Here is a 25,094-nt window from a genome sequence, read left to right on the forward strand (position 1 = left end):
GTGACTCCGGGATGCTGGCCTTCTAGGCAGAGTGGCAAAGAAAAAGCCATATCTCAGACTGGCCAATACAAATAAAAGATTAAGATGGGCAAAATAACAGAGACACTGGACAGAGGAACTCTGCCTAGAAGGACAGCATCCCGGAGTCGCCTCTTCACTGTTGACGTTGAGACTGTTTTTTTGCGAGTACTATTTAATGAAGCTGCCAGTTGAGGATTTGTGATGCGTCTGTTTCTCAAATGCATGCATTTACAATCTTGACCACCAGGAGGCAGAACAGGGAGACATGCCTTAACTAAGGCAGTGGTCATAGGGTCAAGGGAGCAAATTGTGGTTTTGGATTTAGAAAATAGTTCAGCAATGGTGGTTTCATTGAAGGGAGAAGGCACAGCTGTTGATATATATCCTCCACTTTGATATGCTGCTTTCATACTTTGAAATAATGGAAATATAATTTATCAGCCTGATTGATAGGATATCCTGTCATGACAATATCCTGTCATGACATTAAGTAACCATTTAAGTTCGGGCTATCTTGGCATTTTTTAAATTGTATTACAAACCTCCCACCGATTTATTTCAGTGTGTGTACCTCATGTTCTCATGTGAAAATAATTAATCTGTCGCCCATTGTTACGCAACAGGTAACATGTTCTGCTCTTGCGTAAGAACTACACTTTCTCCGCCCTTTTCGAATCACCATTTCACTCTGCGCGAATCTGCGGCTGCGCAGTGTCCGCCATTGAGGTCCCACAATCAGAAGGAAAGGGTCAGAAATCGCTTCGATAGGCAATGGTTGCACGTTTCCTTATTTCTTGAATCCAAACTTTGACAACATTCTTTCATTAAACACGACGCCTACTGTCTAATAATAATAGTATCTAATAGTCGTTTTAATTCATGGATAGCAGATTTAGATATTGTATAGCAATTTGAAGTAACCTTCATATCTAACGTTAGTCCGCTGTAAAGCTTGAGTGAGGTTAGCTAGCTAGCTACCTGGCTAGCTTTAGCTACACGAACTGAGCCTTGCTCTGGGGCAGTGTGCCTGCACTGTCGTTTGATGGATCCAAGAATCGCTTGGTTTCAGCCAGAACAACGTGGACCAGCCAACAGCCTGTGGATGCAGATTTGGGAAACAACACAAGGTCTGGGGAATCTGTACTTCAATAACAACTGTAACACGGGTAGTTTGTCAAGCACGTCAAGCCTCAGTCAGAAATCGAACATCAACGGGACATTGGGTAACGTAATCTCTAGCAAGAACGGAGCTGTCACTAACAGCGAACCCAGGAACAAGGGAATGTCCAACTCAACGAAAGACAGAGATGTAGTCGAACAACGAGACTTTATTCCGTTGGAAGCTAATAACAACCACAACAACCGTTCATCGTTGGGGAGGGGCAGCGGAGGGGGGCAAGTGGGCTCTGGGGTCTCAGGACACCCCAACAAAAGGAAAAGAGACAACAAGGCTAGCACTTATGGATTCAACAGTAGCCTCGAGACCGGAGGCTGTGGTTACACGGGAACACCATGGAAAGTCAAGAACTACTCTGAAGGAATCTTGGGGTAAGAAACAAAATTACACTCATCAAAACTAGCTCGTTGCTCATATAACGTTACAAGTTAATCATAAATCACGCGTTATCTAGCTAACGTTATATATCTCTGCCACACTAACGTTAGTTGGTTAGACAACTAGCCAGCCAGTTAACTTGGCTGGTGAAGTGAGCGCACATATTCATATGGTTAGACATCATAGCCATATTTAGGCGTCCCGATTTGACCGTCACGCGTCATTATCTGTGATGTTGGGGGACGTTCCTAACCAGCTACGGTCAGTCGAAAGTAATGGGACAGTTAACTAGCTAGTTAGTTAGCTACATCCAGCAATTTGTTTTATGACCTTGGTAGCTAGCTACCTCGTGGGTGCCAACATCTGCATGTGGTCACTACACTGACGAGCTAAGCAAAAAAAATCTAATCCGAATGACATTTAGCTAAAAGCACGAGTACTGAGCAGTAACCATTGTCAAATCAATGCAGAATTATTTTCTTGATAGTTGACATGTGACTGACTGACTCAGGCTAAGCCTACCTAACTAATGCCGGTATTTCTCGTCTGTTTCACTGTTGCCTATTTGCAGCAATTAAAACCGAAAATCTTACTTCTCTGGTGGATATAATAGTCAGAAGCATCTATTCTAATTCCAAAATGTACTAAAATATGTAAATAAGGATACTTTTGGTCAAAGTCAGTATTTTCCAAAATTGAGATTTGCGAGATTGAAGAAACCCATCAAATTCTTTAGACAGCAGATCTACCCATTAGCATGCATCGCCTCTGACTTCTTTATGTGAGACAACACTACTACATCGTAGCCAATGTTATGTTGAAGGAACAATACTTGTTCTTTATTAAACAGCGTGTTTTTTTTCTTCCAAATCACACATCCTCAGAGCTAACTTTGGCATCACAAACACAATTTATTCCTTTAGCCAAAGTCATAATAGGGTGGCTGTTTGGGGATATCTTAGCTACTGTGAGTGAATAGGAACCAACAATGATAACTGTCAGAGTACATATAGCAAACATAACAGGCCCACATCAAACCACAACCCCAAGTTGCAATTCGGAAATGGTATCTTTCTTAATGACTGTGTGAAAGCGAGGTGACATCAGTGAGTTCTGCCCCCCTTTAAAGGGGAGCGACTGGGCAGATGCAAATGCACAACATGTATCCTAAAGGTTCAGCAATCTTGGTCAAAAACCGTAGTATATAACATGTATAGGGAGGCTGAACTATTTCCCTTCTCTCTAAGTGTTCCGTAAGTTGACAGGTTGAGAGGTTATCCCACTTTTGACACAAATGTAGTTATCAGGTACAGTCAGTAGGGCTTGTGGCCATGTAGCTACAGGGCAAGTATACCCTCCCAGCCGTAAAGGTCCAGACCTCTTAGTAGAGTCTCTTAGTATAGTATTTTTATGTAACCCATATTTCACTAGGTGAGTCAGTTAAGAACAAATTCTTATTTACAATGACGGCCTAACCCGGTCAAACCCTAACCAGGAGGACACTGGGCCAATTGTGCACCGCCCTATGGGACTCCGAATCATGGCCGGTTGTGATTCAGGGTCGAACCAGGGTCTGTAGTGACGCCTCTAGCACTGAGATGCAGTGCCTTAGACCTCTACGCCACTCGGGAGCCCCGAGCACACTGTCTTTAATATAGGTTGGCTATACTAGCTTACTGATTATGATCAATATGTCAGGTTGGTACAAAGCCGTTAGGGGTTAGGTTACTGTAACCATTTTCTCTGTAATGACAGAGGGTATTTCCCCAGACATGTGATGCTGAAATGAAATGTGCTTTACAACCATCCAAATGCCTTCCTTATCTTATCACTGTTGTTTTGCCTGATTCCCCGCTCTGTTTATTCGTCCAGGTATGCAGGACCAGGTCTGTCTTGAAAATAACATATTGACCAATTAGTTTATATAGTCTCAGTGTGACAGAAATTTAACGAGACAGCTATTTCAGAAAGGCAGTTTTTACTAGTTTAAACTAGAGAAAAGTCCTGAGGTGGGTGGGGTATTGTTTTAAAGGCTGAGGTGTGGAGGCGTTTTTTCCACCTCTTCTACGTGCCTGACAAGCGTAGGCTAGCAACATGCAAGAGCCCAGAGCAAAGTCTTAGCTAAGCTGATCCTCATTTATAGTAATATAAAGTACACTGTTTGCATAAGGACATTCCTTAGTGATTACTCTAATACCCCAACCTTTACTATACAGCCTGGATCACAGTCACAACCAGGCTCTGTCTCCCACACTCCTGGTTCTTATTCTGCTCACAATGCTTAGTTACTCAGTTGCATAATGAACATATATTTCACAATATATACATGTAATGCCTAAATATCTGCCAATTGATAGTGTCGCTTTCAGAAAGTGTTTTTCAGGCTTGTAATCTCTGGTTGTGGAAACGTTTCATTAGCTTTCTTCCCCAAGTCCCTGACTGGGGAGGGCAAAATTTGAAAGTGATTCACATCAAGGTGCATTTTCCTGTGCTTGTGATACCTGAGGGATTGCCTATTCAGGCTCGCATTAGTCAAGGGGTTGAATTTGCATTAGTGTGACTGTGACCACTGTGGCATACACAATTTGATGGGGAGGGGAAAGAAAAGGGTGGGGGAAGATGAACAATTTTCCTTGGACGATTAAGGCACTGTTGTTGGTTGCGAGGGTGGGGATAGGGTGGATGGGGGTGGAGGTGTGTAAATGCGTGCAGAGTTGTTGGACTGCATGATTGAGCCCAGAAGGTCCAGCCGCTCTGTATAAGGGGTGCTGTGTTTACATGCAGCACACGCTGAGCATGTCCTGGCTTCGCTCTCCCAAAACAAACCCGCCCCTCCAGGAGAGAAACCTGAGCTCTTTCTCTGATGTCACAGAGCCCTCCATCCAATGAGCTCTGGAGCAGCAATGGCGTTCTGCCACCTCTGATTAACTGAAACAAAAGCTGTTGTGAAAGACCCAGAAATGTTATTGGTGTGTGAGTGGAGTGGACTGCCTAAAATAGTATTTGTATGGCTGCACTGTGCTGTCACACACAACTAGCTGTGGAAAAACCTGGGTTGTGTTCACTAGGCACAAAACAGAAGAAAACTTCTCCAAATGGAGTGAAACAGGGAGAGACTGTCTGAACTTGTCCAATAAGAAATGTTTGTTTCATTACCTTTTGTGTGTGCTATTGAACACAACCCTGGCCTTGGTCCTGTGTTTTGAGGTCCGGGGTCACACAGTGCCCGATTAGTTTTGTACAATGTTTACCCCATGGGCCATCTAAATGTGCTGCTAATTTCTTGGTGACTATCAGTATCGGCACATTATTGTTTTTATAACCATCTCTGAGATTTATGATCTAAGTCCCACCGCTCCAGCTTCCAGATATCACCTCTTGTTACCCCAACACAGCACCACTCCTAGAACTATGGCTCGGTCTATACTGTGCTGGCTGTTAGAGATATCAATGGGGTTTTCTCGTTTGGGCAAATGTCCGTCCTCCATCTTTTCTCCTCCGTGACCCGGAAACCGGTAAGCGGTCGTTGAGTTTGTCATTTCGTTAGTAGGCAAACGGAAGATGGTCCTCCTCGATAGCCTCCCTTTAGGCGAGGAAACAAACACAAGTGTATCCTACCTGAGTCCTTCACGGAAGAGTTTTGAAATCTGCCACACCCCCTTTGAATCAGCTATTGTTTTCTTGAAGGAGAAAAGCATGCAAACATTTTAAAATGACATGCTACTTATAATTTTGTCTTTGACATGTCTTGTAAATCTAATTGAGAAAAGACATTTGCCCCCCCCCCCTCCTTCTGGCATACAGCCAGGTGGTGAGGCGAGGACTTGCAGAGAGCTATACATGCTGCTGGTTCTTTGGACTGTGGGTAATATACCCTTCCCTCTACCAGCACGTGTGGGGATCCCTCTATCTCAGCGATCCCATGTGCTTAAAGAGGAATGTTTTTTGATATGTTCTCCCCATCTGGCCGATTTGAAAGCCGTTAATGTAGTCTGAACAGCATAGGGGGTAGCAAGTTGTTTCTTGTTTTGGTACAGCCCAGACAAATTCAATACTGAAAGACAATCATATTTATTTTGTGAATGTTGTACTGTTTGACAATAAGTTTAAATTATTGGAGACTGCTGTGTTTTTTTGGTGGCCGTTTCTGTTCAAATTATGGTAATTTTAAAGATGTTTTGAAATCTCTTTTCACGGTCAGTATTTAAACAATTACATTTTCATAAGCCTGTATAAATGCCTTTCAACCAGGCAGATTAAGAGAAACCTACCAAGGTACAGGCGTCACATCATGCCATGTGACTAATGATGAAAAGCACACCTTGTGCTCTCTTCTCTACTCCAGTCTTGATGAACTCAATATGCAACCTGTGTACCACAGATCTCTATGCTTGTCTGATAGGTTGCCACTCACATGTTGCATCCTGGCTCTTTTTTTAAAAGGCCTCAAACAGTGGGAGGAGCCATGATTGACTTGGTTGATAGGCAAACTAGGGTCATGCAGTGATTGGAGTCTATCTAGCCTGTGAGCTCAGAGATGGAGTGGAAATTGTCATGGAGATCAGAGGACATGACATGCAGTACGTTTACACCAAACACACAAGTTTGAGTAGACGAGACTCTTGTTGCTAATGTTTAGATTAGTGCTAATGGCTCAAATCTGTTAGCATTGTGTCTGCAGATTGTATTTGGGGTAGCCCAAGATCTAGCAGCCCAATTAATAAAGATCAGATTGTTCTTTTGATGTCTGTCTGTCCATGGGTCTCTGTACTTCTGAATATAGGCCTAGATGTTATGGTGGATCGAGCCTTAGGACTTAAATTGAAGAGGATGGTGTAATATAAGTGTAGTCTAGTGTTTATGGCTGGACTTCCAGCACGCCAGATGTTTTGGAGCCTGTGGAGCCGGGAGCTTTTTTTGCAGCACTAAACACATGGTTTCAACTGCAGCTAGTGTGTGCCGGATAACTCCAATGAGGCCAAGCAGGTCACTAACGATCAGGGACAACGGGTCCTCGTAGTCTTTAACCCAAATCCTCTGGTTATGGTAGCCAGTCTGAGCCACCATAGTGCTGCTGGAGGATAAGTCAGGCATTGATGAAAGCTTAATGAATTTGCCACCTTATGTTCATTGTGTGGTTTGGGTTGACATCCTTTCCTGTGTGTGACTGTGTGTATTGCTGGCCCTGTCACTCATAGGCTAGCCTACTCATGTTTTTGTGTGAGAGGCATATTTACACATGTAGCACTGCCAACAGAGGGACTGCCTAATAACCAGTGAGTGAGGAAAGTTTTTGCAGGTTCACGTGAAGAGAATGCCTGCTGGATGACATGTCTCTCACTGTTTCTGGCAGCGCTATGAAACATGGGCATGGTACAGTACCCTGTTATTTCTGTCCCTGGTCCTTCTGCAGTATTTATAGCTGGTTGCTCTAATGCTGTTCGGTGGAGGCCATTCTAAACCAAGGGGCTGGCCTTGCACATTTGAAAAGCCATCTGCCAGCGAACCCTCTCCTTTCTCAAAGGCACTTTGGCAGCCAGTTTGATTTCCCTCTGTCTTTTACTGCCTGTGTCTGAACTGTTCATCTGAGCAGCTAGTCAATAAGCAGTACCAGTCTGCCACTGCAGCCGTAAACTTTCAGATGAGATCCTGATGTTATGCTTCTCCCCCTCTTTAATTTTTTTTATTTTATTTTACCTTTATTTAACCAGGTAGGCAAGTTGAGAACAAGTTCTCATTTACAATTGCGACCTGGCCAAGATAAAGCAAAGCAGTTCGACAGATAAAACGACACAGAGTTACACATGGAGTAAAAACAAACATACAGTCAATAATGCAGTATAAACAAGTCTATATACAATGTGAGCAAATGAGGTGAGAAGGGAGGTAAAGGCAAAAAAGGCCATGATGGCAAAGTAAATACAATATAGCAAGTAAAATACTGGAATGGTAGTTTTGCAATGGAAGAATGTGCAAAGTAGAAATAAAAAATAATGGGGTGCAAAGGAGCAAAATAAATAAATAAATTAAAATTAAATACAGTTGGGAAAGAGGTAGTTGTTTGGGCTAAATTATAGGTGGGCTATGTACAGGTGCAGTAATCTGTGAGCTGCTCTGACAGTTGGTGCTTAAAGCTAGTGAGGGAGATAAGTGTTTCCAGTTTCAGAGATTTTTGTAGTTCGTTCCAGTCATTGGCAGCAGAGAACTGGAAGGAGAGGCGGCCAAAGAAAGAATTGGTTTTGGGGGTGACTAGAGAGATATACCTGCTGGTGCGTGTGCTACAGGTGGGAGATGCTATGGTGACCAGCGAGCTGAGATAAGGGGGGACTTTACCTAGCAGGGTCTTGTAGATGACATGGAGCCAGTGGGTTTGGCGACAAGTATGAAGCGAGGTCCAGCCAACAAGAGCGTACAGGTCGCAATGGTGGGTAGTATATGGGGCTTTGGTGATAAAACGGATTGCACTGTGATAGACTGCATCCAATTTGTTGAGTAGGGTATTGGAGGCTATTTTGTATTTTTGTATTTTGTATTTTGTAATTTCATATGAAAACATATTTCCTCCACCACACCTACTCTGCTGCCTCAGAAACCTATTGGCACTTGCTGCTCAGTTGTACACTACAGTATCTATATCTTGGAAAAGATGTTGCCTGTTTCAGTTGCAAAGCCATTCCTCCAAACCCAGGGCTCCCAAATGCGTTTGCCTAGTCCTGCTCTTTGCTTGTCACATGCTCCAGAGGCACTGGGCTGCTCCTCCTGGTCTAAGCCGGTTCCCTGGGTGACGAGGCAATGTGGCTTAACCCTGAAACGAAACCCATTCTCTCTCACACGGACAGCCAGTCAGACACTGCTACTGTGAAATGAAACTTAGCAGCACCACTGGTCTGAGCTGGAATAGAGAGCCTATGCTTAGGCTGACTCTCTGAAATGAAACTGACTCTTGCACAGTTTTTTGCTTGTTATAAGCACAGTGTAGGAGGCTGGCAGTGTGAGACACATTTCTATTGCCATTGACTCCAAATTGTTGGGAGATTTGTTTGATCTCCCCCGATAAGTGTATCAGTCATTGTGTGGTACGTGTGACAAAAGTTTGACTATGGACTTTCTGTGGGAGTGTATGTATGGAAGAGTGTGTGTGCGTTCGCATCATATCAATATGTGACGTGTGTGTCAGTCAGTTGAATTGAATGTGTCCAAGTTAATGGCTATATGTGAATTCAATATAAATGGATTTTTGATGGCTGTATCTCCTGGCCCAGTGCCAGACTGCTTCCCTCCTGTGCTGTATGTCTGAGGACGGCCCCCTCCCCTGTCCTCTATTGTTACTGGTGGCTCTCGATGGAGTGACTTAAGGCATCAGCATGCTTCAGTTCAGCTGGCGGCAAACCGAACGAATGTGCTTACATATTCTCTTTTAAAAAAAGCAAACGGCAATAGTGCTGTTTGGCCACGTTGAGACACTAGCCAGTATACACTTCCTCAAAATAGTCAGAATTAAATCTGTCATTAATTTAGATGCTTTTGTATCGATTCCCCCCTCCCCCATCTCTAGTTCTCACTAGTCATACCTTGCTATGTTGACTCTAGGTGTGTTCACGGTGCAGTCTTTGTTGCAGTAACTGACTGGGCGTGATGAATGCTGTCAGCCAGGTTGCCGCTGCAGAGCGTATCTGTGGGCCTGTTGCTGCCTGTGTGTGATAAGTGTTGAACTTAACTCCTGTTCCCATGTCAGTCTGACCAACACCAGAAATGAAGAGACAAATAGAAAGAGAAGGAAGGAATCCCCTGCATAGTGCTCCGCTTCAGTCACCTCAGAATACACTGTAATGTGAGGCCCTGGCCCGTCCAGAAAAACAGCTCATGGTACCTCAGGACAGGGAACCTCATGGTGGGTGTCTTCACACACGATTACCGGGCCTGCCCTGAGGAGTTAGCTTGGCCTACTTAAAATGGGAGAGGCTGGTGCTTGGGTGAGGAAAGGTGTAGAAGTTAGATTAGTTTAGCAGCCTATTGTTTATATTACAAGCTGTGTGATACACCCCTCTGTGTGAATATAAAGGGATCATTGTTTGAGGATGAACACCTGCAGTGATGTAGCTGGAAAGGCCTGGTATCATCACATCAGGGAGGAGTACTTCTACCCAGGGACTGATGGCATTGAACTGGCATGACTGTCTGGCTGGCTGGACTGCTGTGTAGATTGGGCCAACAGACAGGCTGGTGATTGGGGCTGCTGTCGGCTGGGGTCTAACCGGGTCAGGGCCCTTCAATAGGACTCCTGGCTGCTACACCAGGAATGTTTGTCTGGGTGTCGATGAGGATTAGGTGTAACACAGACTACTGTAAGCGCCAGGGAAGACAGTTATCTGAAACGCAGCGCTACCCAAATGACAAGCAGGCTGAGTCCTCTACAGTAGCTACTAGTGTTTCTCACAGCTGAGCCCTCTCGGGTACACAAGCTCAGAAGTAGCTACCATTTCTTTCCCACTCTCTTTGATTTTCCTGCCAAAGGAAGCTGTGCTGCAGGCCTGTCATTGGCTGGGTGCTGTGTTGTGTTTACATGGCCCTGTGGGTGACTGGGATTGTGTGTGTAAAGGGGCAGCCAGGGCAGAGTGACCTGCTCCACTGCCAGTCCACGACAGCCCCAGCCCAGCCCTCTGGTGTCCTGGCCTCTAGTACACCCCCTCCAGTATGTGGTGTTCACTCACATTACAGCTGCTCACACAACAGGACTGCTGCCTCTGCTCTACTCACAATCATAATGCTGGATGTGCAGCTTGCTATTCAACTCAAGCTAGTAGAGTTTCCTTTGTAAGATTAGGAAAGAGAATAAGTATTTTATCCTCCGATGACTGAGTTTACCTACGGCCTTAGTGTTGGTTGGTCACTGAGTGTTAGACCTCGTGTCCACGTGTTGTCTGCTCCAATCCCCTTTGACTGGCTTGATTCCTCTCCATTCTGTTCCTGCTCCGCTTCCTGTCCCCACACTAAGCACTGGCCAGAACATACAAGAGCTAACCAGTAGAGTTTGGAACAACAAGGACGTGTGTTGGTTGGGTCAAAGTATGAGGTGGCAGCTGGCTTAGGCCGCACCGTGTGTGTGTGGGCGGCAATCAGTACCACGTGTGAATGTTTGTGTGACCCAGTCTTTAGTGTTATTGATATAGGCTCTGGTCTAGGCCCTGTGGGTAGGTGTGTTGGTCAATCTGCAGCTTTAATATTAGACAGACAGCAGGGTGAATTGCAGGCAGAAATAACCCCAGTCAGTCAATTACTGACCCAGTCACGGTCTTGTCTCTGTGCCATTGTGTAATGTATCTGACAGTTGGCACAGTCCCTGGTCTCCCTAAACGAGCCATGGCATTCATACCCACCAAGTTTACCTGACTTACCGGGGTGAAGGGAAGCAGCCCTGTTGATCGTTTAGTAAAGTCGATTTGTTGATTTAAGCACCCATTTTTAACTCAAGGACAGCAACACTTGTACTTATCAGCATTGTCCTCCCAAACTATTTAATCAGGCAAGGGACATTACATTTATGCCAATTGCTTTGGGTTCCATACCCCTAACAGTGGGAATATGCCCTATGATTTGTACCAAAGGTGTAGATGTATTGCATTATTGTGGCTTTGATCTTTTCTCACACACGTCAGCCTGTCTGTCATAATCGTGTAGTTAATGCATTTCTTCCAGTCTTCAGTAGATGCTACTTGATTACAGTTTGTTGGCACACAGGTGTTGGCAGTTAGCCTTTAACATAACACGCCTCCAGTAAAGAAGCCAGTTAATGTAATAATGATGCTTTGCAGTTAACTCCTCACGAACGCCTAGTGTGTTTGAGGAAGTGTCATTTCGATTTTCACCATTTCCATTACATGGTAGGGCGGGGTAATTGTCTCTGGTGGCTGTTCAGTGAGCTACCTGTGAAAGTTGTTAACAAATTGCATTGACTGACTGGCATAATAAAATATGTATTGTAGACCCCATCAATTGTATTGTAGACTTGTTATTTAGATTTTTCTCTTACAATATATTCTGCCTTCAATCAATATATTCTGCCTTCAATCAATATATTCTGCCTTCAATCTTTGTCAGTGAATTTTTATCTGTTTCAGACTCTATCCTACTATCCCCATGACCATGCTACTTTCTCCCTTTATTATTTTTCTCGCTCAGTCTTTGTCTCCCTCCCTAACCCTGATCATGCTGTTTTCATTCTGTGTTCTGCAGGCTCCATGAGGAGATCAATGACTTCTACAAGCACATGTCTCCTCGGGAAGAGGAGGAGAGGATGAGGATGGAGGTGGTGGACAGGATCGAGAGGGTCATCAAAGACCTGTGGCCCACTGCTGATGTAAGAGATCACTCGCATCGCTACAGTTCCAGTCCTAAGCCCATACAGGTCTAGCCAGGTCCCAGATCTGTTTGACCATTATTGGTGTACGGCGAACTCCTCTGGTTGTTGAAACTTTAACATAGTTGAAAAGATCTGGGCCCAGGCTAATACAGGTCGTCGTTCAAATAAATATTGCAACCATGTAGAGTTCATGCTTACATAAAAGCCAACACCAACTACTAGAAGTGACAGGCAGAGTGGTTTCTAGCTACACAGACAGGTCACACCCACACAGCAAGCTGCTTGAGATTCTCACAATCTCCTGTTCCCTTCATTTCAAATTTTCCCTTCATTGCTAGAGACAGCATGAGAACTTGCTGCTCTATGTAGAATTGCTGTCTTTACATCTTTCTAGTCTTTCTCTGGCTGGCTCTATAGCTGTCTGAAAGGAGTCTCTCTGTAGGAGAGAGTTATTTTCTCTCCCTATAGGCTGAGCTGTAATGAAGAGGAAAGACAGGCCGTATATGGTGGGGCTTGTGACCAGCAACCATTTGTGAAAGTGCCTGGTCGGTCTGCTCTTATCTCCCTGCTGTGTTATATTTTGGCCTGTAATCTACAGGGCTCCAGGTGTCCTTATTCCTGCTGACTTGGAGCCTGCTGATAGAGCTGTGTGTGTCTGCTCTCAGCTTTACAAGCTGTACCAGGGATGGACAACTGCCGTTTTGTAGGCCCGCGGATCACTTTTTTTTGTTTATGAACTCCGTCTGGGTCTCAATTTACTGTTGAGTTGGAATAGTAGAATACACAAGGTGCAATTTCTAAATGAGGTTGTACATCAGCAGTTCTCTTATGTCAGTCACTGACACTAACTCGATTAGCCCATGTCAGCTAAAATGTCTAGTGGCCAGCTATCTTGTAGTAATCATGGTCGAATTACCAACCCCTATGGATTTTGTTAGTCACTCTTACTCAGACATCATATAAAGACATTTAATTTCTTCACCCTATGGCAAAATATGTCAAATTTACAGGGAAGTCGCTGTGAAACTGCACATTTTTCTCTGTCCCACGGCAAATTGTGTAGTATCACAGGAATTGATCTCAAAAAATGTAAAACAGTTGCACATCACTGAGCTAAACAGAAAAGTCCACTGCTGTTCCTGGTACTGCTCCTACCTCTTACTCTATCCACTGAGGCAGGAGAGCAGTTTATATCCTGTCCACAACAAGAACAGGACTAAGACTCCCAGCAATCCCCTGACCTCTTACACACACTCAATACGAGACCTGTCTGTGACTGGGTGAACTGAACTACTTTGAACCCACCAGGTAGCTGAATAATTAGTCTAGGAGGCAGCCACCATGTCTTTCTCTCCCTCTCTAACTGCACCCCGTCTCTCAATAATTTAAGTGATGACCACTAGCTCTTTATACAGTAGAGAGCCGAGCCATGAGTTAAGTTTACCTTTTGGACACAGTGGCAATCCATCACCATCACCCACATCACATGCCCTGCCTCTAGTAAGCAGATTGGAGCCCAGGCTTTAACCCCCTTGGTCGGTTCAGGCAGGAGCTCAGCCTAGGAGGGAATAATGGCTGGTTTAAGGCTTAAGCAAAGGCTATTTTTGAGCCCTCAGAACCAATGTGAAAAACTGTTGTGATGTGACATTGGTTAATGCCCACAAAGCTCAGATAAAGCGGGATATTTGTCTGGAATCTGGACGCATTAAATAAAATGCTTATTTAATGTATTTTTTGTCCAAACCGTTGGGGTTTAAAGCATTTTATCCTTGTTCTCATAACTACAGTAGTAATGGTTTGTTCAGATCCCATTTTTTGCCCCCAAGAACATTGCATGGTTGTCAGATAATGACTGGTTGTCAGCTCACTGACTTGCATAAAAGGTGAAATAAGTTGATGCATGTTAGACTCTCTCCCCACTTAGCATAAATATTATATTTGTATTGCTTTAGTTGACACCTGTCTCCAAGTATCAGACTGTTGTCACGTGACATGACAGAAGTCAAAACAAATCATTTGTCTTTATTTTCTAACAAATTACCTGCAATTGTATCAGTTCAAAGCGAGTGTATAGCTCGGCTTATCTGATTGATAAGTGAAATCAATGAATAACACATTTGACTTTGTTACAGGTTCAAGTGTTTGGGAGTTTCAGCACGGGCCTCTATCTGCCAACCAGGTAAGCTGTTTGATTCAGGTAATGGAGTACATAATGGCCTTCCTATCATAATCTCTCGTATAGTGTGTTGGTGATATGCGTGTTGACTCATAACCTGCAGACCCTGCGGATATAACCGCGGGGTGGTCGGGTTTAAATATTGTGTGGATGAAGTTCGGGCGGGTGGGTGGATGGCGGGTTGAATAAAGAGAAAACAACACCTTTAAAAATCCGTCTTAGGGCCAGTTGCGGGCCTCAGATTCACTTTTTCACATATACTTGGGCGGTTGTGGATGCGTTATTAGCAATAGCGGGCGGGTGAACAAGCAGCTGACCCGCGCACCATTAGTAAGTGTAAACTGACCCTTAACCCAATGAGTCCCACCTTATCGCTGGTGTGTTTTGGACTTCTAACCACTTTTAAACAGTGTTTGTTTGAGCTACGGACTTCTGGGTTGAACCATTTGATTTTGTCTGTTCTACCAAAATGTCTTGAGTTACAGTTTGAGCTACAAACTATTAAAAGCCAAATGTTTTTCTCTGATGCTCATAAGTGTCGTTAGAAGGTAAGGGGTTCTTCTGCATAGAAGATCATGGGAAATCCCAGGACATAGTTTCTATAATACTGTAATAAACTCAGTTGCAGTCACAAACCCCACACAGTTGTCACTGACTAGTTAGATATTCATTTCCCAGTGAACAAACTATTTCTATACTTACTGCATTCATTTTTTAAAATCAGGTTTTTACTTTGGCAGACTTTTATTTTTAAACTCAGATGCCACTGTTTTGTCATTGTTTTATCCTCACAATAAAACACTTAATTGTGAGGCTAAATACAGTGCCTTCGGGAAAGTATTGAGACCACTTGACTTTTTCCACATTTTGTTAGGTCGCAGCCTTTTTCTAAAATTGATTCAATAGTTTTTTTTCCCTCAATCGACACACACTACCCCATAATGACAAGGCAGAAACAAGTTTTACATTTTTGCAACAAAAAAAACTGCTATGGCATTTACATAAGTATTCAGACCCTTTACGCAGTACTTTGTTGAATCACCTTTGGCAGCGATTACAGCATTGAGTCTTCTTGGGTATAACGCTACAATCTTGGCACACCTGGATTTGGGGAGTTCTCCCATTCTTCTCTGCAGATCCTCTCAAGCTCTGTCAGGTTGGATGGGAAGCGTTGCCGCACAGCTATTTTCAGGTCTCTCCAGAGATGTTCAATCGGGTTCAAGCCCGGGCTCTGGCTGGGCCACTCCAGGACATTCAGAGACTTGTCCCGATGCCACTCTCCTGCATTGTCTTGGCTGTGTGCTTAGGGTCGTGGTCCTGTTGGAAGGTGAACCTTTGCACCTGTCTGAGGTGAGTGCTCTGGAGCAGGTTTTCATCAAGGATCTCTCTGTAATTTGCTCTGTTCATCTTTGCCTCGATCCTGACTAGTCTCCCATTCCCTGCCACTGAAAAACATCCCCACAACATGATGCTGCCACCACCATGCTTCACTGTAGGGAGGGTACCATGTTTCCTTCAGACGTGACGCTTGGCATTCAGGACAAAGAGTTTAATCTTAGTTTCATCAGACCAGAGAATCTTGTTTCTCTTGGTCTGAGAGTCTTTTGGTGCCTTTTGGCAAACTCCAAGTGCCTTTCATAAAGATGGAGTGCTGCAAAGATGGTTGTCCTTCTGGAAGGTTCTCCCATCTCCACAGAGGAACTCTGGAGCTCTGTTAGTGACCATCAGGTTCTTGGTCACCTCCCCGACTAAGGTCCTTCTCCCCCGATTGCTCAGTTTGGCCAGGTGGCCAGCTCTAGGAAGAGTCTTGGTGGTTCCAAACTTCTTCCGTTTAAGAATGATGGAGGCCGCTGTGTTCTTGGGGGCCTTCAATGCTGCAGAAATGTTTTGATACCCTTCCCCAGATCTGTGCCTAGACACAATCCTGTCTCGGAGCTCTACGTACTATTCATTCAACCTCGTTGTTTGGTTTTTGCTCTGACATGCACTGTCAACTGTGGGACCTTATATAGACAGGTGTGCCTTTACAAATCATGTCCAATCAATTTAATTTACCACAGGTGGACTCCGAGTTGTAGAAACATCTCAAATATGATCAATGGAAACAGGATGCACCTGAATTCAATTCCAAGTCTCATAGCCTTTCGAAAGGCATTGTATAAGAGCTGGACATGCGGATAAATGAAAAGCAGATATTTGCTGGGTTCTCGGGACTGATGGGGTTAAACTACAAAAACTACCCACTGGGCAAAAACGGGTTTAATCAACATTGTTTCCACGTAACTTCAACAAAAACATTTAATTTGATTTTGAAAAAGCAATCAACGTAAAGGAATTAATTTTTTAACCTAAATCCAATGACAGGTGATTGTTTTTGTTAATTTCACTTATTTAATTTATGCTAGGTGACAACTCAACCACATGTAAATCCAAACCAGATGTTTAACTGACATCTGTTCCAAGTGGGTAAGCTCTTAGGCCTTTCCTACACACTAATCAGTATTTGGTATTTTGACTTGCCTTATTCGGTTGCGTAACGTCAATATGACACATTTTGCATCATATAAGGCAAAATGCATCATACCGGCTGTATTTTTGTATTTTTAAAGTTATACATCTTAAACTTGATTGCTGACATGCTAAACATTTTGGGACTATAACCGCAATGGACTAATGAAACTAATATCAAAATACCGTTTTTGGGTGGAGTTTTCTTTTAAGTTCAAGGTCCGAATACATACGTATTGAGAGAAGTGCATAAAAAGGGAATACTTTTACATTTACGCACATTTAACTGTGTTCAGAATTCACCCCTTTGTGTGGTTATATGAAGAAAGAGATGTGGTTGGCCATTGTGTAATTATTTGCCTTTGTTTTTGGGGATTAAGGCTGTGGTCATTTTAGCACTGCTGATCCAAAGCCTTTTTAACCTGGTTTCTTGACGAGCCAGACCGTTCTCCTCTCCCGCGTCACACACACACACACACAACACTGTAACTGGGGACTCTGGATTAGTGACAATAAGCTGTGTGTGAAAGTGAACTGGAGAGTCCTCTCTTCAGATCCGAATGTGATGTTGCTCTGACCTCTACTTACTCCACTTCCTAGTGACATCGATCTGGTGGTGTTTGGGAACTGGGAAAACCTGCCCCTTTGGACCCTGGAAGAGGCCCTGCGGAAGAAAAACGTGACTGACGAGAACTCCATCAAAGTGCTGGACAAGGCCACGGTATGTTTGTATTTATTATGGCAGCAGCTACTCTTTCTGGAGTCCATGCAAAATTAAGGCAGTTATACTTATTTTTTTAACATTACAATACATTTACAACAGATTTCACAACATTAAGTGTGTGCCCTCAGGCCCCTACTCTACCACATATCTACAACACAAAATCCTTGTGTAAGTGTGTGTATAGTGTGTACATTATCGTGTGTTTGTATGCATGTGTCTGTGCCTTTTGTTTGTTGCTTCAGTCCCCGCTGTTCCATAAGGTGTATTTTTATGTTTTTTTAAAGTGTAATTTTACTGCTTGCATAAGTTACTTGATGTGGAATAGAGTACTGTGTAGTTATGACTCCCATAGTCTGTTCTGGACTTGGGGACTGTAAGGAGACCTCTTGTGACATGTCTTGTGGGGCATGCATGGGTGTCCGAGCTGTGTGCCAGTAGTTTAGACAGACTGCTCGGTCCATTCAATATGTCAATACTTATCACCAAATACAAGTAGTGATGAAGTCAATCTCTCCTCCACTTTGAGCCAGGAGAGATTGACATGCATATTATTAATATAAGCTCTCTGTGTACATCAAGGGCCAGCCGTCCTGCCCTGTTCTGAGCCAATTGCAATTTTCCTAAGTCCCTCTTTGTAGTACCTGACCACACGACTGAACAGTAGTCCAGGTGTGACCAAACTAGGACCTGTATGACAGGGGCTGCAGGGTAGCCTAGTGGTTAGAGCGTTGGACTAGTAACCGGAAGGTTGCAAGTTCAAATCCCCGAGCTGACAAGGTACAAATCTGTCGTTCTGCCCCTGAACAGGCAGTTAACCCACTGTTCCTAGGCCGTCATTAAAAATAAGAATTTGTTCTTAACTGACTTGCCTAGTAAAATAAAGGTAAAATAAATAAATAATAAAAATGACTTGCCTTTTTGATAGTGTTGTTAAGGCAGAGCATCGCTTAATGACAGACATCTCCCCATCCTAGCTACTGCTGTGTCAATATGTTTTGACCATGACAGTTTACAATCCAGGGTTACTCCAAGCAAGTTGCTTATTACCATATTATTCATTACAAGATTTAGTTGGGGTATAGGGTTTAATGAATGATTTGTCCCAAATACAATGCTTTTGTTTTGGAAATATTTAGGACTAACTTATTCATTACCACCCATTATGAAACTAACTGCAGCTCTTTGTTAAGTGTTGCAGTCATTTCAGTTGCTGTGGTAGCTGACATGTATAGCGTTGAGTCATCTGCATGTTGTGCATGCATACTAACTGTGCAGTGTGTCATTGCCTCCAGTGACTGTGTATCTGTAAATCAATCCTCATCACTATGTTCTAGGTACCCATCATCAAGCTGACAGACTTCCGCACAGAGGTGAAGGTGGACATCAGCTTCAATGTGAAGAACGGAGTTAAAGCTGCCCTTCTCATCAAAGACTACAAAAAGGTAAGTGAAGCAGGCATCTCTTATTCAGGGTACATTGCTTTTACCTAATGCAGTCCGGTAAGACCTAGCTGATGAAACAGGCTTGACAGTTAGCATGCATAGATTGTTGTATATTTGTCAGGTTCTTTGGGTTCTGACGTAGGTGTTGGTAGCTAATACACTTAACTACGTCTCCTCAGTCCCTCAATCCAGCCATACCCAATGTCCTAGTCTGAGACATTCCCCTCTAGAGGGCACTATAACCATAACCACAGGTTTAACCATAACCACGTGTTTCTTTTATCCATAAGAAATACCCAGTGCTTCCGAAGTTGGTTCTGGTGCTGAAGCAGTTCCTGCTCCAGAGGGATCTGAATGAGGTTTTCACTGGAGGGATCGGCTCCTACAGTCTTTTCCTTATGGCTGTCAGCTTCCTGCAGGTGAGAGACTTCTGCTCTTCTGCTATTCTCTCAAGTAGCCCACACACACAGTGCAGGATAGATCGTATCTAACATTACTAATTTACTGTCTATAACACACTTTTGACACATTTTAAGTCTTTCTCATTCAGTGAACTAAGATGATTTGGCTTGTTCCTCTATGCAATTGACCTCTTTCAGCTTCACTACAGAGAAGATGCGTGCAGCCCCAATGCCAACGTGGGCGTTCTCCTTATAGAGTTCTTTGAGCTCTATGGGCGCCACTTCAACTACCTGAAGACGGGCATCCGGATCAAAGATGGCGGCAGCTATGTGGCCAAAGACGAGGTTCAGAAGAGCACTGACCTCTACAGGCCCTCCATGCTCTTCATTGAGGACCCCCTAGCACCAGGTAACATGGCCTTCCATTCAGCATGGGTGCACTTGCACAGGTGATACCTCTTTTTAGCACTGTGACGCTCAAGATCCGTAACATCCGTCAACTACTGATAACACTAAACCTAAAAATCACACACTTTAACGGGCATGAATAAGACGGCCCAGGTGCCCATACAAAGGCTAAAAAGTCAGCTCAATATCAGACAATATCTGAAATCAGTCACTCTTCCCAAATAGATGATCTAAGCATGCCTCTTGCCTCCTACAGATAACGACGTTGGCCGCAGCTCATACGGTGTGTTGCAGGTGAAGCAGGCCTTTGACTATGCCTACATAGTGCTCAACCACGCCGTATCGCCCATCGCCAAGTACTACCCCAACAACGAGTCTGAGAGGTAAGGAGATGGTGAGCTAGGGCTCGCTTTAACCAACGACAGCTCTCACATTCCTTGGCTGCTATCTTTAAAAAATCTTGTTATTTATTAAATAATCTCTTTGAACTACTGCAAACAAGTTCTTCTAATCTGATATGTCCTATTTTCTTTCCTCCAGTATACTTGGCAGAATAATCCGGGTGACCCAGGAAGTAGCTGAATACAGGGACTGGATCACCAAGCTCTGGGGACCACAGTCTCAGAATGAACCTGCCCTGAATGGTATGTTTTCACAGTACTACTGTGAGTCTTGACACTGTCTCAGATCTATCGAGTTGATAGTGTGTTTGAGGGGATCAGTTTCAGTAAGACAAGGTGCAAAATTGGTCATCTTAGTTACGTTTTAAGTTTGGAATCCAAGGTGATTTGTAGATCAGTGAAGTCCGACTGCTATTTAATCGATCTAAAACACACACACACACTGTCTTACCACTGTTCGTTCATGTGCTGTTGCTGTAGGAAATGATGTCACACTGTTGGTGAAGCCTCAGCAGCTGGACGAGTGCAACAACAACCTGACGGAGGAGGTGACTGCATCTCGCAGCAAGACCTCCTCCAACTCCTCCTCATTAGTGTCATCCTCATCCTCCACGGTATCCAGTTCCAGCGACGTTGTGAGTTTTGTTACACTCAAACACACCATGTGTGCACACTAAAACTACTATCTGAGGAAATCAACTCTTAACACGACATTTAATGTGATGCACCCATTGCTTGTTGACCTGATTTACTGAGTCGTGATTGGTTGTCCCCAGGATTCTGACGGGACGCCCTGTAAGACAGTGAAGCAACTGCCTGGGCGGGGCTCCAGCGCCCACAGAGAATCCTCAGGTGGCGTGACCAATCATAGAACACAGAGGCACACCACCAGCACTCCTACTGACAACAAGGGGGGCAAGGTAGGGTCAGCTTGACGAAGCCTAAGTCAACCACTGAAAAACTGTACCTACAAATGCCTTGAACTTTTATGACCTGAGCGTTACAACACACTGTCGATAACCATTTACATTTTACATTTCAATGGCACACATAGGCCTACCAGTGATCTGTTCTAACTAGGTGTGTGTCTGGTTTCCCAGGCCAGGTTGTTCCGCTCGTCCAGTAAAAACACCCACCACGTCCAGCAGAACTCGTCCTCATCCAACATCAAGAGCCACCCGAGCAGCAAGCCACACTACCAGGGCAACAGCAAGAAGAGGAAACCTCAGCAGCACTCAGAGGCCCAGGACCTCTGCAGATAGGGCTGTCTTGGTCTGCTCTGCAACAGACTGACAGACTGACTGTCCCACTTCTGCTGCCAGACCACGTACTGACTGAGTAGTATTAAGGATCTTCCTTCTCTCAAGCGACACGCATCTTTTTATAGCTGAAAAATATCCCAAAAAAGAAATAGGAAATGCTGGGGCTTAGTTCTTGAAAGAAATGCTCATTTTCTTCCTTGACATTAACCTGTTCTACAGTGGAGCTACACACCACATCCAGTACCTACAAATCTTGCCTTTTACCATAGCGCCATCTGGTGTTTGAGGAATAAGTGTCTGGAAAGTAATGTAGATTTTGACAAGCAATACCTGGAACTTGGCTGGCGAACGAACTTCAGCAAGAAAAGTTTTAAAAAAAGAATAAAATACACAAATAACAAAAATTTACAAAATGTTATATTGAAGAAAGAAGGGGGGGGGGGAGTACACAGATTGCATTTTGGGGTTTAGTCTTTCAATCTGTAAGTGGAGACAATAATTTTGTTTTTTTTGATGGGCGGTTATTTTTTGGTTGTAATCGGATTACACACAGATTTGTACACAAAAAGACAAACATGCAGAAATCTTTTGAGAAAAAAATATCACAAGAATGGTTTGACTTTTTACAGGATACTACGGATTCAAGGCAAATATATATGTGCACATTTGCCTGCTAATCTGAGTAGTGGCAGGTTTGGGTTTCATTGCCAACATAAATCATCAGCATTCTATTTCTACTTGGCTGCTCTCTCAATGTGTTGACAGGCTTATTTCCAAATTATACCCCCTTCCCGAATTAGTACACTACTTTCACTAAATAGGGAATAGGGTGCCATTTGGGATGCACTAACAGTGTTAGCAGTATGCCTTAGTCAGGTAACGTGCACACACAGCCCTATAGATTACTGGCTGGCTGGGGACAAATCACTCATTCATACACACAGCTCTATACAACATCAGTGACGGTATTTAGAGGTTCTCCCAGACTCATAGAATTACAGTTAGAGGACATAATGATTTTAGAAAGATTCTCCACTTGAAATATGTCTAAGATCCACAGGTGTGGGAGGTAATATTTTCCCTTTGGTAATTTACCCATTATGAAAATGTGTATTTGTTCATGTATTTTTCTATTAATGATATGAATATATAGTACTATACATGTTATACGTATTAACACGAGAGACCATATTCTTGTATCTTATATTTGGATAGTGGGATATTGGGGAAGTATAATTGGTCAGGTACAGTACCAATGTTGCTGTTTTGTGGCATTTTGTTTTAATATGTGGCTGGTCTACTTTAAAAGGGAGCTGAGTTTTTGGTCAGAATATAATGCAAACAAACACCTCTTTGTTAATGTGTCAACAACCCCTCGCTGAAATGTCCGGTATGTCAACATCTGATTGCAGTTCCACAACTAACCTGTAGATGGTGGCATTACTCGACTCTTCACAGCTGGCACCTTCATACTGCATTTAGACCTTTTCTTCAGCGTCATAGTCAATGTATTCAGACCCCTTGACTTTATCCACATTGTTACATTACAGCTGGATTCTAAAATTAATTAAATTGTTCCCACCCCCCTCAATCTACACACAATACCCCATAATGACAAAGCAAAAACTGAAATGACATTTACATAAGTAATCAGACCCTTTACTCAGTACTTTGTTGATGCACCTTTGGCTGCGATTTACAGCCTTGCGTCATCTTGGGTATGACGCTACAAGCTTAGCACACCTGTATTTGGGTAATTTCTCCCATATTCTCTGCAGATCCTCTCAAGCTCTGTCAAGTTGGATGGGGAGAGTCTTGCACAGCTATTTTCAGGTCTGTGCAGAGTTTTTTTGATCGGGTTCAAGTCTGGGCTCTGGCTGTGTGCTTAGGGACTTTGTCCTGTTGGAAGGAACCTTCGCCCCAGTCTGAGCGTTCTGGAGCAGGTTTTCATCAAGGATCTTTTGTTCTTTGCTCTGTTCATCTTTCCCTCAACCCTGAGTAGTATCCCAGTCCCTGCTGCTGAAAAACATCCCCACAACATGATGCTGCCACCACCATGCTTCCCCGTAGGGAGGGTGCCAGGTTTCCTCCAGACGTGACGCTTGGTATTCAGGCCAAAGAGTTCAATCTTGGTTTCATCAGACCAGAGAATCTTGTTTCTCATGGTCAGAGTACTTTAGGTGCCTTTTGACAGCCCGCTTGGAGATTGCCATGTGCCTTTTACTGAGTGGCTTCCATCTGGCCACTACCATGAAGGCCTGATTTGGTGGAGTGCTGCGGAGATGGTTGTCCTTGTGGAAGGTTTTCCCATCTCCACACAGGAACTCTGGAGCTCTGTCAGAGAGACTTGGGTTCTTGGTCACCTCCCTGACCAAGGCCCTTCTCCCCCGATTGCTCTGTTTGGTTGGCCGGCCAGCTCTTGGAAGAGACTTCTTCCATATAATGGAGACCACTGTGTTCTTGGGGACATTCAATGCTGCAAAAATGTTTTTGTAACCTGCCCCAGATCTGTGCCTGGACACAATCCTGTCTTGGAGCTCGACAGACAATTCCTTCGATCTCATGGCTTGGTTTTCGCTCTGACTTCCACTGTCAAACGTTATATAGACAGGTGTGCCTTTCCAATCATTTGAATTTATCTCAGGTGGACTCCCAAGTTGTAGAAACATGAAGGGTGATCAATGGAAACAGGATGCACCTGAGCTAAATTTCGAGTGTTATAGCGAAGGGTCTGAATAATTATGTAAATAAGGTATTTGTTTTATTTTTTATAAATTTGCAAACATGTCTAAACCTTTTTTTGCTTTGATATTATGGGGTATTTTGTGTCAATTTTATTTTTAAACATCCATTTTATAATAAATATAACTTTAGAAATGTGGATAAAGTCATTTCCGAATGCACTGTCTGTGCACTAGATAATCACTGTTTCCTAACCTCGGTCCTCGAGGACCCCCAACAGTACACAGGTTTGTTGTTGCCCTTGACAACTCATTGAGGGCTTGATGGGAATGGGGGATACCGAATCAGTTGTACAGCAATGCATTTAACCCAACCCTTCTGAATCAGAGAGGTGCGGGACCTGCCATAATCGACATCCACGTCTTCGGCACCCGGGGAACAGTGAGTTAACTGCCTTGCTCTGGCAGAATGGCAGATGTTTACATTGTCAGCTCGGGGCTTCAATCCACCAACCTTTCGGTTACTGGCCCAAAGCTCTAACCACTAGGCTACCTGCCTGATGTTCAGTTGAATCAGGTGTGCTTGTCCAGGGTTACAATAAAAAGGGTTATTGTTGGGGCTACTCGAGGACCAGGGTTGTGAAACACAGAGATGATCCACTGGCTGTAATTACATTTATACACATAGTAGGAATGTCTAATTTGAGCTACAATTACTATTTTAGCAAATATGTTAGACAACATATTTGGGCGTTTTTAGATGGTTGAAAAATATTGTCTTAGAAAAGTACAGTTTGGACCTAAATGCAGTATATATCTGTGAATTTGATTTGACACTTAGGAAACAAGTCAGGGAACACCGAATGACTTATCGGTGCCGTCACAATCTGTAATCATATCTTCTCACTGCAAGTACTTCAACAAAACTGTATCGACTCATCCAAATTGTAGTTTCTACAGCTATTCAAACCCATGCAATAAAACCCACAGTACAATAATTGAAACTCCTGGTGAACGTCCTAAGGTATATTGCTGCTCCCTGGTGCTTTATTCCTGCACCCCTAACAGGAAGGAAACGGTAACAGAAGGTAAGAAATACCTCCATTAGTAGGAAAATTTGCAAAACCACTGGGGGAACAGACAAATGTACTTAAA

The 25,094-nt window shown here is 43.7% G+C and overlaps 2 protein-coding genes across 2 annotated transcripts in view; both read left to right on the forward strand.

Annotated features, from left to right (window-relative positions):
• Positions 1–725: 725 nt before the first annotated feature.
• Positions 726–24,937, forward strand: LOC109881651 (terminal nucleotidyltransferase 4B-like). Its single transcript, XM_031814498.1, has 12 exons — positions 726–1,569; positions 11,810–11,933; positions 14,069–14,115; positions 17,221–17,341; positions 18,679–18,786; positions 19,077–19,205; positions 19,386–19,596; positions 19,852–19,978; positions 20,136–20,239; positions 20,477–20,631; positions 20,773–20,916; positions 21,097–24,937. Exons 1-12 carry the CDS (start codon positions 1,064–1,066, stop codon positions 21,256–21,258), a joined length of 1,938 nt encoding a protein of 645 aa, XP_031670358.1. The 5' UTR covers positions 726–1,063; the 3' UTR covers positions 21,259–24,937.
• Positions 24,927–25,094, forward strand: part of LOC109881656 (adenylate cyclase type 2-like) — an 82,176-nt gene continuing 82,008 nt past the window's right edge. Inside the window, exon 1 of the mRNA XM_031814486.1 lies at positions 24,927–25,027. The gene's annotated coding sequence lies outside the window, so the exon portion shown is untranslated. The remainder of the gene's footprint in view (positions 25,028–25,094) is intronic.

Source organism: Oncorhynchus kisutch, linkage group LG3 (assembly GCF_002021735.2).
Source record: "Oncorhynchus kisutch isolate 150728-3 linkage group LG3, Okis_V2, whole genome shotgun sequence".
Lineage (NCBI taxonomy): Eukaryota > Metazoa > Chordata > Actinopteri > Salmoniformes > Salmonidae > Oncorhynchus > Oncorhynchus kisutch.